The sequence below is a fragment of the Ranitomeya imitator genome, chromosome 2, assembly GCF_032444005.1.
Source record: "Ranitomeya imitator isolate aRanImi1 chromosome 2, aRanImi1.pri, whole genome shotgun sequence".
Classification (NCBI taxonomy): Eukaryota; Metazoa; Chordata; class Amphibia; order Anura; family Dendrobatidae; genus Ranitomeya; species Ranitomeya imitator.
This window is the reverse complement of record NC_091283.1, coordinates 330,426,883-330,440,893: the sequence shown is the minus strand read 5'-3', so window position 1 is coordinate 330,440,893 and position 14,011 is coordinate 330,426,883. Positions and strand designations below refer to the sequence as shown.

The 14,011-nt window shown below is 45.2% G+C and overlaps 1 protein-coding gene across 1 annotated transcript in view; it reads right to left on the bottom strand.

Annotated features, from left to right (window-relative positions):
- The window catches only part of LOC138666492 (zinc finger protein 300-like), a 74,277-nt gene that overhangs the window by 15,603 nt on the left and 44,663 nt on the right, over positions 1-14,011 (bottom strand). The window contains exons 3-10 of the mRNA XM_069754709.1: positions 10,962-11,111; positions 10,653-10,832; positions 10,449-10,575; positions 10,268-10,365; positions 2,731-2,880; positions 2,422-2,601; positions 2,222-2,345; positions 2,043-2,140 (exon numbers count right to left, since the gene is read on the bottom strand). Of these exons, the coding sequence (XP_069610810.1) occupies positions 2,043-2,140; positions 2,222-2,345; positions 2,422-2,601; positions 2,731-2,880; positions 10,268-10,365; positions 10,449-10,575; positions 10,653-10,832; positions 10,962-11,111 (1,107 nt within the window). The remainder of the gene's footprint in view (positions 1-2,042; positions 2,141-2,221; positions 2,346-2,421; positions 2,602-2,730; positions 2,881-10,267; positions 10,366-10,448; positions 10,576-10,652; positions 10,833-10,961; positions 11,112-14,011) is intronic.

Here is a 14,011-nt window from a genome sequence, read left to right as displayed (position 1 = left end):
TACGACTATAGGATTAGTAATGGATAGATGTCTTATAGACACTTCTCCATTACTAAGCCATGGGTTTGATGTCACATGACAATACAAAGGTGACATCAACCCCACAAATATTAACCCCAATTGCCACCGCTACAGGGCAAGTGGGAAGACCCGGGCAAAGCACCAGAATCTAATAAATGCACCTTTTCCGGGCAGCTGTGGGCTACTGTTTTAAGGCTGAAGGACGGACAAAAGCAATGGCCCCTTACCAGCATGAGGCAGGTTGCCAATAATGCGGGGGACCCCATGCCATTTTTTTAAAATTATTTATTAAAATATTTAAAAAATAAACACAGCATGGGGACCCCAGTGTGAGGATATGGCCGCTTACTGAAGACTATAGTACAAATGGACGTAGAGCAGAATCCACCGCTCTAAAGGTACCGTCACACTAAGCGACGCTGCAGCGATACCGACAATGATCCGGATCGCTGCAGCGTCGCTGTTTGGTCGCTGGAGAGCTGTCACACAGACAGCTCTCCAGCGACCAACGATGCCGGTAACCAGGGTAAACATCGGGTTACTAAGCGCAGGGCCGCTGGACTTTCTGCCCCGACCAGCGACATCACAGCAGGGGCCTGATCGCTGCTGCCTGTCACACTGGACGATATCGCTAGCCAGGACGCTGCAACGTCACAGATCGCTAGCGATATCATCCAGTGTGACGGTACCTTAAGACATAAAGACTTTTTCCAGCCCAGAGCACCGGTTACATCAATATTATTGTACTTTAATAGTTAATTTGCTTGATGTTTTATTAGTGATTTTCTTGCTCATCAGTTCATGCTCAGGAATCAATGTTTCTATTCAGTGGCAGTCAGCAGAAGAAGACGAGCAGGCTAGTTTATGGAAACCTAAGGACAGACTCTATCAATCTCATATGTATCAAGGTCTCACTCCCATTGTACTCCCAAACCTAGGCCCATTGTGTGGCTGGGGATAGTAGACTCAGGGGAGCCATCACCACGGGAGGTCTCACATACAGCTCCAGCTGATGGAATATGCCTTGTTCTGTGAGATAAAGGAAAATATTTAAGGGGGCAGGAGAAAAAGACATAGGGTTGAATCAGGCAGTTGTTAGAGGGATTTCGATGGAAGAGGATCCAAGTTGGAATGGATGGATGATCTATGGAGCTTTGGAGATTTTTGGCTGGAGGTGAATCCATGTGCTACGGTCAGGATATCCATCGTCTGGAGCAAGATAGGCTGTGACTGCACACTATACCAGCTGGAGATACAAAATCTGTGGGCCAACCAAAAGTTGCGAGACAGTGGGCATCGCCTGGTATGGAGCCAGTGGAACTGCCAATCTCAGACTGGGAACTTGTGGACTGAGGACATTGTATGTTGGCCATCTACATGGATTTGTTGTACAATCATGGATATATTGAATAAAAAATCAGTTGCATCGATAACCTGCGTAGATGAGTTTTATAGCCCACAACCTCAGATCTTCACACCCTCTATTCTTGATAACCAACCTTGATGAAGCTGACAGCTGAGGGGCTGCAGCTGTGAGATTTGCCTGGTTGGTTCAAGAAAATAGGAGGGAACCCACACCGGGATTTTAATTAATTTATTTCATTATATCGCAAGTGGCAGCTGAGAAATACCCCGATCATCCGCTCCTGCTGTCACTGTTATTAGCGGCAGCAAGGGTCGGATAATGGGAGTAAGAGTCCCAAAAGCCCCCACCTGCTGTCATCGTTCTGACTTTAATATAACTCATCATTCTCTTCTGCTCACTCCGATCGCCGGCAGAGCAGGGGAGAACGATGAAAGCCATCTTCAGCACCTTCCATCGGGGAACAGCGCTTACAGTAGTGCTTCTTCCCCGGGGGCCATCTGTGTGGTACTGACACAGCACACGGTTGCCACACATGTGCCGAAAGTATTACACACACGGACACTGATATCTCCGGTACCGGTTTTCCGGTACCAGAAATAAACGGACGTGTGAAACCGGCCTAAGGGAGATCTCATGACACCATCTCTCCATCTACCTGATGATCCCGAGGAACATTGGGATCTTCTTGTTTACAGTCCTGTGAAAGAAGAGGATGGGGACATCTCTCTGGTGTTGTCATCTTACTGGATAGATCTGGAGGAAACACACACAGGGACTGAATTCTCTTTACATACAGATAATTATAGGCCGTGTGTATTTTGCCCTGTCTATTACCTGGTGATGTGAGGGGCTGGGGAACCTCCATCATGACGTCCTTGTACAGATCTTTGTGTCCTTCTAAATACTCCCACTCCTCCATGGAGAAATAGACAGCGACATCCTGACATTTTATAGGAACCTGACACACACAATGATACCGTCATACCCTGATCTCTTCTTACTGAATAATTTCCCAGCATTCCCAGTAGTGTCACCTCTCCAGTCAGCAGCTCAATCATCTTGTAGGTGAGTTCTAGGATCTTCTGGTCATTGATGTCCTCATGTATCAGGGGAGGAGGTGGATGCCCCATGATTGGGCTCAGGGGTCTTCCCCATCCCTCAGACACAGGGTCCTGACACCGCTCACTAGAGGTCGTTTTCACTAGTATGTAATCCTGGTTATGGAGAGACACATTAATAAGTCTCACTACAGACATTTCCAGAGTCCTCACCTCTCCAGTTCTGTCCATCTGTTATTCCCATAGATAAGAATGATGTAATGTGACGTCATCATTATCTCTCACCTCTCCAGTAAGCCGGAAGAGGATCTCTAGGGTGAGGTGTAATATCCTCTCCGCCATCTTGTCTCGGTCCATATCTATCCTTAATGGGTTATTCAGGAAAATTCTCTTATATAGAAGATCTTCCCTGAGAGGATCCGATATTGTTGAGACCTGAATGAGAAGATGAGCCGATGTAACATCATAAAAATCCTGTGTAATAATACAATTACTGAAGATAATAAGGGCAACACATGAGGAGATTTATTATTTTACAGTATTTAGTTTTCTTCTTTACATCTACTAATAAATCCTATATATTTTATGTCACAGACAACAAGCAGTTTTTTCCTCGGAGTCGGCAGCTGAATACGTTTCTCATAGACTCATCTTCCATAACGTTATTTCTCGTCTCAGTTACCGACACTGGAATCGGCATTAGCAATACTGCAGGAGATATTCATTACACGTGACAGGAGAAACAACTACTTCATGATGAGGACGACATCTTCATCTTCTACTATGGCTCTAGAAACATATTTGTCCAGATTCGGTCACTGACTCCATCACCACCGGCCGTCTATATGAAGGTTTCCCGTCTTCCCCGCACTGTAATTTTCTATCACGTTAGATCTCAGGTCTGATTCACACACAGAAGTTTGAGGTTTTTATAAGAGATTTTTTGTTTGCACAAACACCGCGGACAGAAATTATCTGATCCCAACGTTTCCATGTACAGTGTTTTATGGGGCTTCTTTTTGGCCTTAGGCTTTCCTATATTACAAGAAAACTCCAGAAAAAAGCAGATATTAAAATGTTTTAAAAAAAAATTGGATCCAAGAATTCTTGTTAAAAGAAAAAAAACTAAAAAAAAAAAGCAGAAGACACATTTTATTATTTTTAAACATGTTAAACATTTGTTTAAAAAGAACCCTTTTGGGCTCCAGAACATAGATGGACGGCACAGGAGCGGCTGCAACAAAAACCCTGGCAGTTTATCCACTTGCTGCTATGAAAAGCAAACATGGCATCTAAAGGTACCTTCACACATAATGATTTCGTTAACGATATCGTTGCAACGTCATGCTTTTTGTGACGTAGCAACGATCCCGCTAACGATATCGTTATGTGTGACAGCGACCAATGATCAGGCCCCTGCTGGGAGATCGTTGGTCGCTGGGAATGATCAGGACCTTTTTTTGGTTGCTGATCACACGCTGTCATCGCTGGATCGGCGTGTGTGACGCCGATCCAGCGATGTGTTCACTTGTAACCAGGGTAAATATCGGATTACTAAGCGCAGGGCCGCGCTTAGTAACCCAATATTTACCCTGGTTACCATTGAAATGTTAAAAAAAAAAAAAAAGTACATACTCACATTCCGATGTCTGTCACCTCCCCCGCCGTCAGCTTCCCTGCACTGACTGTCAGCGCCGGCCGTAAAGCAGAGCACAGCGGTGACGTCACCGCTGTGCTCTGCTTTACGGCCAGCGCTGACACAGTCAGTGCGGGAAGCTGACGGCGGGAGACGTGACAGACATCGGAATGTGAGTATATACTTTTTTTTTTTTTTACATTTACAATGGTAACCAGGGTAAATATCGGGTTACTAAGCGCGGCCCTGCACTTAGTAACCCGATGTTTACCCTGGTTACCCGGGGACGTCGGCATCGTTGAAGACAGTTTCAACGATGCCAAAGTCATTGGTCGCTGGAGAGAGCTGTCTGTGTGACAGCTCCCCAGCGACCACACAACGACTTACCAACGATCACGGCCAGGTCGTATCGCTGGTCGTGATCGTTGGTAAGTCGTTTAGTGTAACGGTACCTTAAGAAGGTGTGAGTCCGGCTGAATGCCCCTCAACCCCAAAGTACTCGATAGTATGGGGCGACCTACTTACTACAATACTTACAGGCCTAATAATGGTGTCTGAGCCTGCAATGTCCGAAGGTCTACTAGACCGAGCCAGAGGCAGCGTTCAATAAGTTACCTTTTAACTCCCCCATACACATTAGAGTAAAGTTACATGAAAGCACTGATTTCATGGGGTTTGGGCGACTATATAATGTATTTGGGGGCCTCCTACAGATGATGTCAGGGCAGAGAAGGATCTGGCATCCTGAATTTCAGAGGCTAATCCATTTGTTCTACCTGTAGATAATCCTCCTCTAGAGGAGTCTGGGGGCGACTCTCTCATAGAGACCACAGGAAAGCTGGAATATTTGTGTGTATGGGGGAGTCGGGAGAGACAGTCGTCTGCCAAATGACCGTTCAGCCAACACTTATCTCATGTGTATGGGGCCATTAGTATTACACTGACAGGCAGTGATGATACACGTCACTATAGTAGTACAGTGCATCACCGTAGCCATCAGAGGCTTGTATGTTGTATGATCGCACTAATCAGAGGGGTTTAAAAAAAGGGTTAAATGTGAAAAAAAAAAATCACAGTTTAGCAACAAGAAATATCTATTGCTATATGGAAACCAGAGTCAGCAGAGGAAGACAAGCAGGCTAGAGTTTATATAAACCTAAAGGTACCTTCACACTGAGCATCTTTTGAACGAGAACGATAGCGATCCGTGACGTTGCAGCGTCCTGGATAGCGATCTCGTTCTGTTTGACACGCAGCAGCGATCAGGATCCTGCTGTGACATCGCTGGTCGGAGCTAGAAGTCCAGAACTTTATTTCGTCGCTGGATCACCCGCTGTCATCGCTGGATCGGCGTGTGTGACGCCGATCCAGCGATGTGTTCACTTGCAACCAGGGTAAACATCGGGTTACTAAGCGCAGGGCCGCGCTTGGTAACCCGATATTTACCCTGGTTACCATTGTAAAAGTAAAAAAAAAAAAACACAACATACTCACATTCCGGTGTCTGTCACGTCCCCCGCCGTCAGCTTCCCGCACTGACTGTCAGCGCCGGCCGTAAAGCAGAGCACAGCGGTGACGTCACCGCTGTGCTCTGCTTTACAGCCAGCACTGACACAGTCAGTGCGGGAAGCTGACGGCGGGAGACGTGACAGACATCGGAATGTGAGTATATACTTTTTTTTTTTTTACATTTACAATGGTAACCAGGGTAAATATCGGGTTACTAAGCGCGGCCCTGCACTTAGTAACCCGATGTTTACCCTGGTTACCCGGGGACGTCGGCATCGTTGAAGACAGTTTCAACGATGCCAAAGTCATTGGTCGCTGGAGAGAGCTGTCTGTGTGACAGCTCCCCAGCGACCACACAACGACTTACCAACGATCACGGCCAGGTCGTATCGCTGGTCGTGATCGTTGGTAAGTCGTTTAGTGTAACGGTACCTTAAGAAGGTGTGAGTCCGGCTGAATGCCCCTCAACCCCAAAGTACTCGATAGTATGGGGCGACCTAGTTACTACAATACTTACAGGCCTAATAATGGTGTCTGAGCCTGCAATGTCCGAAGGTCTACTAGACCGAGCCAGAGGCAGCGTTCAATAAGTTACCTTTTAACTCCCCCATACACATTAGAGTAAAGTTACATGAAAGCACTGATTTCATGGGGTTTGGGCGACTATATAATGTATTTGGGGGCCTCCTACAGATGATGTCAGGGCAGAGAAGGATCTGGCATCCTGAATTTCAGAGGCTAATCCATTTGTTCTACCTGTAGATAATCCTCCTCTAGAGGAGTCTGGGGGCGACTCTCTCATAGAGACCACAGGAAAGCTGGAATATTTGTGTGTATGGGGGAGTCGGGAGAGACAGTCGTCTGCCAAATGACCGTTCAGCCAACACTTATCTCATGTGTATGGGGCCATTAGTATTACACTGACAGGCAGTGATGATACACGTCACTATAGTAGTACAGTGCATCACCGTAGCCATCAGAGGCTTGTATGTTGTATGATCGCACTAATCAGAGGGGTTTAAAAAAAGGGTTAAATGTGAAAAAAAAAAATCACAGTTTAGCAACAAGAAATATCTATTGCTATATGGAAACCAGAGTCAGCAGAGGAAGACAAGCAGGCTAGAGTTTATATAAACCTAAAGGTACCTTCACACTGAGCATCTTTTGAACGAGAACGATAGCGATCCGTGACGTTGCAGCGTCCTGGATAGCGATCTCGTTCTGTTTGACACGCAGCAGCGATCAGGATCCTGCTGTGACATCGCTGGTCGGAGCTAGAAGTCCAGAACTTTATTTCGTCGCTGGATCACCCGCTGTCATCGCTGGATCGGCGTGTGTGACGCCGATCCAGCGATGTGTTCACTTGCAACCAGGGTAAACATCGGGTTACTAAGCGCAGGGCCGCGCTTGGTAACCCGATATTTACCCTGGTTACCATTGTAAAAGTAAAAAAAAAAAAACACAACATACTCACATTCCGGTGTCTGTCACGTCCCCCGCCGTCAGCTTCCCGCACTGCCTGTGAGCGCCGGCCGTAAAGCACAGCGGTGACTTCACCTCTGTGCTGTGCTTTACGGCCGGCGCTGACAATCAGTGCGGGAAGGTGACGACGGGGGACGTGACAGACACCGGAATGTAAGTATGTAGTGTTTTTTTTTTTTACATTTACAATGGTAACCAGGGTAAACATCGGGTTACTAAGCGCGGCCCTGCGCTTAGTAACCCGATGTTTACCCTGGTTACCCGGGGACTTCGGCATCGTTGGTCGCTGGAGAGCTGTCTGTGTGACAGCTCTCCAGCGACCACACAACGACTTACCAACGATCACGGCCGGGTCGTATCGCTGGTCGTGATCGTTGGTAAATTGTTTAGTGTAACGGTACCTTTAGGGTATGTGCACACGTCCGGATTTCTTGCAGAAATTTCCTGAAGAAAACTGGCAATTTTCTGCAAGAAATCCGCATTTTTTTTTTTGCGTTTTTTTCACGTTTTTCTTAGCATTTTGCAAGCGTAATTAGCTTACAGAATGCTAAAGTTTTCCAAGCAATCTGTAGCATCGTTTGGAAAACTGACTGACAGGTTGGTCACACTTGTCAAACATAGTGTTTGACAAGTGTGACCAACTTATTACTATAGATGCTGCCTATGCCGCATCTATAGTAAAAAATAGAATGTTTAAAAATAATAAAAAAAATAATAAAAATGGTTATACTCACCCTCTCCTCAGCGGCGTCCATTCCTATAGATGGTGTGTGTGTGCAGGACCTTCGATGACGTCGCGGTCACGCAACCAATCACAGGACCGCGACGTCATCGTAGGTCCTTCACACAGACCATCTATAGGAACAGAAGCGGCAGCATGCAGCGCAGAGAGGCGGGAAGACACCGGGGCCATCAGAGGGTGAGTATATGACTATTTTTTATTTTAATTCTTTTTTTTTTTTACTAATTATATGGTGCCCAGTCCGTGGAGGAGAGTCTCCTCTCCTCCACCCTGGGTACCAACCGCACATAATCTGCTTACTTCCCACATGGTGTGCACAGCCCCATGCGGAAAGTAAGCAGATCAATGCATTCCTAGGTGTGCGGAATCCCCGCAATTCCGCATTTTTAATGAACATGTTGCTTTTTTTTCCGCAATGCGATTTTTTAGCGGAAAAAAAAGCAACATTTGCACTAGAAATGCGGAATACACTGTAATTATTAGGAGGCATATGTAAGTGTTTTTTTCGCGTTTTTATCACGTCTTTATAGCGAAAAAACGCGAAAAAACGCAAAAAATCCTGAACGTGTGCACATGGCCTTAGGCCAGATTCTATCAATCTCATTTGTATCAAGGTCTCACTCCCATTGTACTCCCAAACCTAGGCCCATTGTGTGGTTGGGGATAGTAGACTCAGGGGAGCCATCACCATAGGAGGTCCTCACATACAGTCCCAGCTGATGGAATATGCCTTGTTCTGTGAGATAAAGGAAAATGTTTAAGGGGGCAGGAGAAAAAGAAATAGGGTTGAATCAGGCAGTTGTTGGAGGGATTTTGATGGAAGAGGATCCAAGCTGGAATGGATGGATGATCTATGGCGCTTTGGAGATTTTTGACTGGAGGGGTATCCATGATCTACAGATAGCCATCGTTTGAAGGAACATAGGCTGTGACTGCACACTATACCAGCTGGAGATACAAAATCTGTGGGCCAACCAACAGTTGGGAGACAGTGGGCATCGCCTGGTATGGAGCCAGTGGAACTACCGATCTCAGATTGGGAACTTGTGGACTGAGGACATTGTATGTTGGCCATCTACATGGATCTGTGGTACAACCATGGATGTATGGAATAAAAAAAATAGTTGCATCGTTAACCTGCCAAGGTGATTTTTACAACCCACAACCTCAGATCTTCACACCCTCTATTCTTGATACCCAACCTTGATGAAGCTGACAGCTGAGGGGCTGCAGCTGTGAGAATTGTCTGGTTGGTTCAAGAAAATAGGAGGAACCCACACTGGGCTTTTAATTCATTTATTTCATTATATCGCAAGTGGCGGCTGAGGAATACCCTGATCATCTGCTCCTACTGTCACTGTTATTAGTGGCAGCAAGTGTCGGATGATGGGAGTTAAGGTACCTTCACACATAACGATATTGTTAACGATATCGTTGCTATTTGTGACGTAGCAACGATATCGTTAATGAAATCGTTATGTGTGACAGCGACCAACGATCAGGCCCCTGCTGGGAGATCGTTGGTCGCTGAATAAAGTCCAGAACTTTATTTCGTCGCTGGATCTCCCGCTGACATCGCTGGATCGGCGTGTGTGACACCGATCCAGCGATGTCTTCACTGGTAACCAGGGTAAACATCGGGTAACTAAGCGCAGGGCCGCGCTTAGTAACCCGATGTTTACCCTGGTTACCATGCTAAAAGTAAAAAAAAACAAACACTACATACTTACCTACCGCTGTCTGTCCTCCAGCGCTGTGCTCTGCTCTCCTCCTGTACTGGCTGTGAGCCGGAAAGCAGAGCGGTGACGTCACCGCTCTGCTTTCCGGCTCACAGACAGTACAGGAGGAGAGCAGAGAATCAGAGCGCACCGCTGGAGCACAGACGGCTGTAGGTAAGTATGTAGTGTTTGTTTTTTTTTACTTTTAGCATGGTAACCAGGGTAAACATCGGGTTACTAAGCGCGGCCCTGCGCTTAGTTACCCGATGTTTACCCTGGTTACCGGAATCGTTGGTCGCTGGAGAGCGGTCTGAGTGACAGCCCTCCAGCGACCAAACAGCGACGCTGCAGCGATCCGGATCGTTGTCGTTATCGCTGCAGCGTCGCTTAATGTGAAGGGGCCTTTAGAGTCCCAAAAGCCTCCACCTGCTGTCATCGTTCTGACTTTAACATAACTCATCATTCTCTTCTGCTCACACCGATCGCCGGCAGAGCAGGGGAGAACAATGAGAGCAGTCTTCAGCACTCGCCACAAGGGAACAGCGCTTAGCGTAGCACTTTTTCCCCGGCAGCCGTCTGGATGGTTCTGAGGCGGCACATGGTTGCCACACATATGCGGCAAGTATTACGCACACGAAAACTGATATCTCCGGTACCGGTTTTTCCGGTACCGGAAATAAACAGACGTGTGAAACCGGCCTAAGGGAGATCTCATGACACCATCTCTCCATCTACCTGATGATCCTGAGGAACATTGGGATCTTCTTGTTTACAGTCCTGTGGAAGAAGAGGACGGGGACATCTCTCTGGTGTTGTCCTCTTACTGGATAGATCTGGAGGAAATACATACAGGGACTGAATTCATTCTTTACATACAGATAATTATAGGTCGGGTGTATTTTGCCCTGTCTATTACCTGGTGATGTGAGGGGCTGGGGATCCTCCATCATGACATCCTTGTACGGATTATCATTATGTCCTTCTAAATACTCCCACTCCTCCATGGAGAAATAGACAGAGACATCTTCATACCTTATAGGAACCTGACACATACAATGATACCGTCATTCAAACGATCCCTTCTAACTGAATAATGTCCCAGCATTCCCAGCAGTGTCACCTCTCCAGTCAGCAGCTCAATCATCTTGTAGTTAAGTTCTAAGATCATCTGGTCATTGATGTCCTCATGTATCAGGGGGTGAGGTGGAGGCCCCATGATTGGGCTTAGGGGTCTTTCCCATTCCTCAGACACAGGGTCCTGAAAGCGCTCACTAGAGGTCGTTTTCACTACTATGTAATCCTGGTTAGGGAGAGACACATTAATAAATCTCACTACAGACATTTCCAGAGTCCTCACCTCTCCAGTTCTGTCCATCTGTTATTCCAATAGATAAGAATGATGTAATGTGACGTCATCAGAATCTCTCACCTCTCCAGTAAGCCGGAAGAGGATCTCTAGGGTGAGGTGTAATATCCTCTCCGCCATCTTGTCTCTGTCCATATCCTTCCTTAATGGGTAAATCGGGAAAATTCTCTTATATAGAAGATCTTCCCTGAGAGGATCCGTTATTGTAGAGACCTGAATGAGAAGAAGAGGAGCCGATGCAACATCATAAAAATCCTGTGTAATAATACAATTACTGGAGATAATAAGGGAAACATATGAGGATATTTATTATTTTACAGTACTTAGTTTTCTTCTTTACATCTACTAATAAAACCTATATATTTTAGGCCACAGACAACAAGCAGTTTCTTCCTCGGAGTCGGCAGCTGAATACGTTTCTCATAGACTCATCTTCCATAATGCTAATTCTCGTCTCATTTACCGACACTGGAATCGGCATTAGCAATACTGCAGGAGATATTCATTACACGTGACAGGAGAAATAACTACTTCATGATGAGGACGACATCTTCATCTTCTACTATGGCTCTAGAAACATATTTGTCCAGATTCGGTCACTGACTCCATCACCACCGGCCGTCTATATGAAGGTTTCCCGTCTTCCCCGCACTGTAATCTTCTATCACGTTAGATCTCAGGTCTGATTCACACACAGAAGTTTGAGGCTTTTATAAGAGATTTTTTGTTTGCACAAACACCGCGGACAGAAATTATCTGATCCCAACGTCTCCATGTACAGTGTTTTATGGGGTTTCTTTCTGGCCTTAGACTTTCCTATATTACAAGAAAACTCCAGAAAAAAGCAGATATCAAAATTTTTCAAAAGAAAATTGGCTCCAAGAATTCTTGTTAAAAGGAAAAAAAAAAAGAAGACACATTTTATTATTGTTTAATATGTTAAACATTTGTTAAAAAAAAAAAAGAATCCTTTTGGGCTCCAGAACATAGATGGACGGCACAGGAGCAGCTGCAACAAAAACCCTGGCAGTTTCACAACTTGCTGCTGGGAAAAGCAAACATGGCATCTAAGAAGGTGTGACAGAGTTCGGCTCAATGCCCCTCCGCCCCCAAGTACTCGATAGTATGGGGCGGCCTAGTTACTATGATACTTACATGCCTAATAATGGTGACTGGGCTGCAATGTATGATGGTCTATTAGGCCGGGCCAGAGGCAGCGTCCAATAAGTTACCTTTTAACACCCCCATACACATTAAAGTTACATGAAAGCACTGATTTTGGGGGGTTTGGGCGACTATGTAATGTGCTTGGGAGCCTTTTACAGATGATGTCAGGGCAGAGAAGGATCTGGTATCCTGAATTTCAGAGGCTAATCCATTTGTTCTTCCTGTAGATAATCCTCCCCTAGAGGAGTCTGGAGGTGACTCTCTCATACAGACCACAGGAAAGCTGGAATATTTGTGTGTATGGGGGAGAGATAGCCGTCTGCCAAATGACCGTTCAGCCAACACTTATCTCATGTATATGGGGCCGTTAGTATTACACTGACAGGCAGTGATGATACACGGCACTACAGTAGTACAGTGCATCACCGTAGCCATCAGAGGCTTGTATGTTGTATGATCGCACTAATCAAAGCTGTTTTTAAAAAAAAGGGTTAAACGTGAAAACAAATCACAGTTTTAGCAACAATAAATATCTGTCACTATATGGAAAACAGAGTCACTGGATAATGTAAGTCAAGTCACGTCCACAACAATTTTATTATGCCCTATTATCCTATACACTGTGGAGTAGATAGAAATTACAGGCCTGACAGCAAAAGCTGGAACTGGACACCCCAAAGGAAAAAAAAATTAGATAGATAGATAGATAGATAAATAGATAGATAGATAGATAGATAGATAGATAGATAGATAGATAGATAGATAGATAGATAGATAGATAGATAGATAGATAGAAAAAAACGACCAGCACTCCTAATGTGAACATGTGCACGCTGCATAACTGCATCATAGAGGCAAAAAAAAGAACACAGCAGCACATGTGCATGAATCTAGGCCATGTAAAAACACAGACATTCAATATAGATTATACTTCTCAAAAATATTTTTTTCACAAATATTTTTTTACAAAATGTTTTCAGAAAACTTACAGTAATGGATGAAAATGAAGATTCTTAGCGCATAAATTGGCCAATTCATGTATGCCCATCAACCACGGCAAGGTGACCTCATTCTGATGGGTCCTACTCTACTAAAAAAAAATTGTGAAAAAAATATTTTTGATAAATATAATCTATATTGAATGTGTGTTTTCACATGGCCTAGATTCAGGCACATGTGCTGCTGTGTTCTATTTTTGTATATATATACACAGTATAGACCAAAATTTTCGACACACCTCATTTAACCCCTTAAGCCCCAAAGGTGGATTGCACGTTAATGACTGGGCCAATTTTTTTACAATTCTGACCACTGTCCTTTTATGAGGTTATAACTCTGGAACGCTTCAACGGATCCTGATGATTCTCGAGACATATTGTACTTCATGATAGTGGTAACATTTCTTTGATATTACCTGCGTTTATTTACTTAGATGGAATGGTCTGCAGGAGTCACATTGCACATGCAGAGCCCCTAATGTACCTAAACAGTAGAAACCCCCACAAGTGACCCCATATTGGAAACTAGACTCCCCAAGGAACTTATCTAGATGTGTTGTGAGAACTTTGAACTCCCAAATGTTTCAATACACAAGGGAAATTGGACCCCAAAAGCTGTTGTCCAATTTGTCCTGAGTACGCTGATACCCCATATGTTGGGGTAAACCCCTGTTTGGGTACACGGGAGAGCTCGGAAGGGAAGGAGCACTGTTTTATTTTTTCAACGCAGAATTGGCTGGAATTGAGATCATGTCGCGTTTGGAGAGCCCTGATGTACCTAAACAGTGGAAACCCCCAATTCTAACTGAAACCCTAACCCAAACACACCCCTAATCCCAACCACGCCTCTCACCCCAACAACACCCCTAACCCCAACACACCCCTAACCCTAACCACACCCCTGACTCCAACACACCCCTAACCCTAATCCCAACCACAATCCTAACC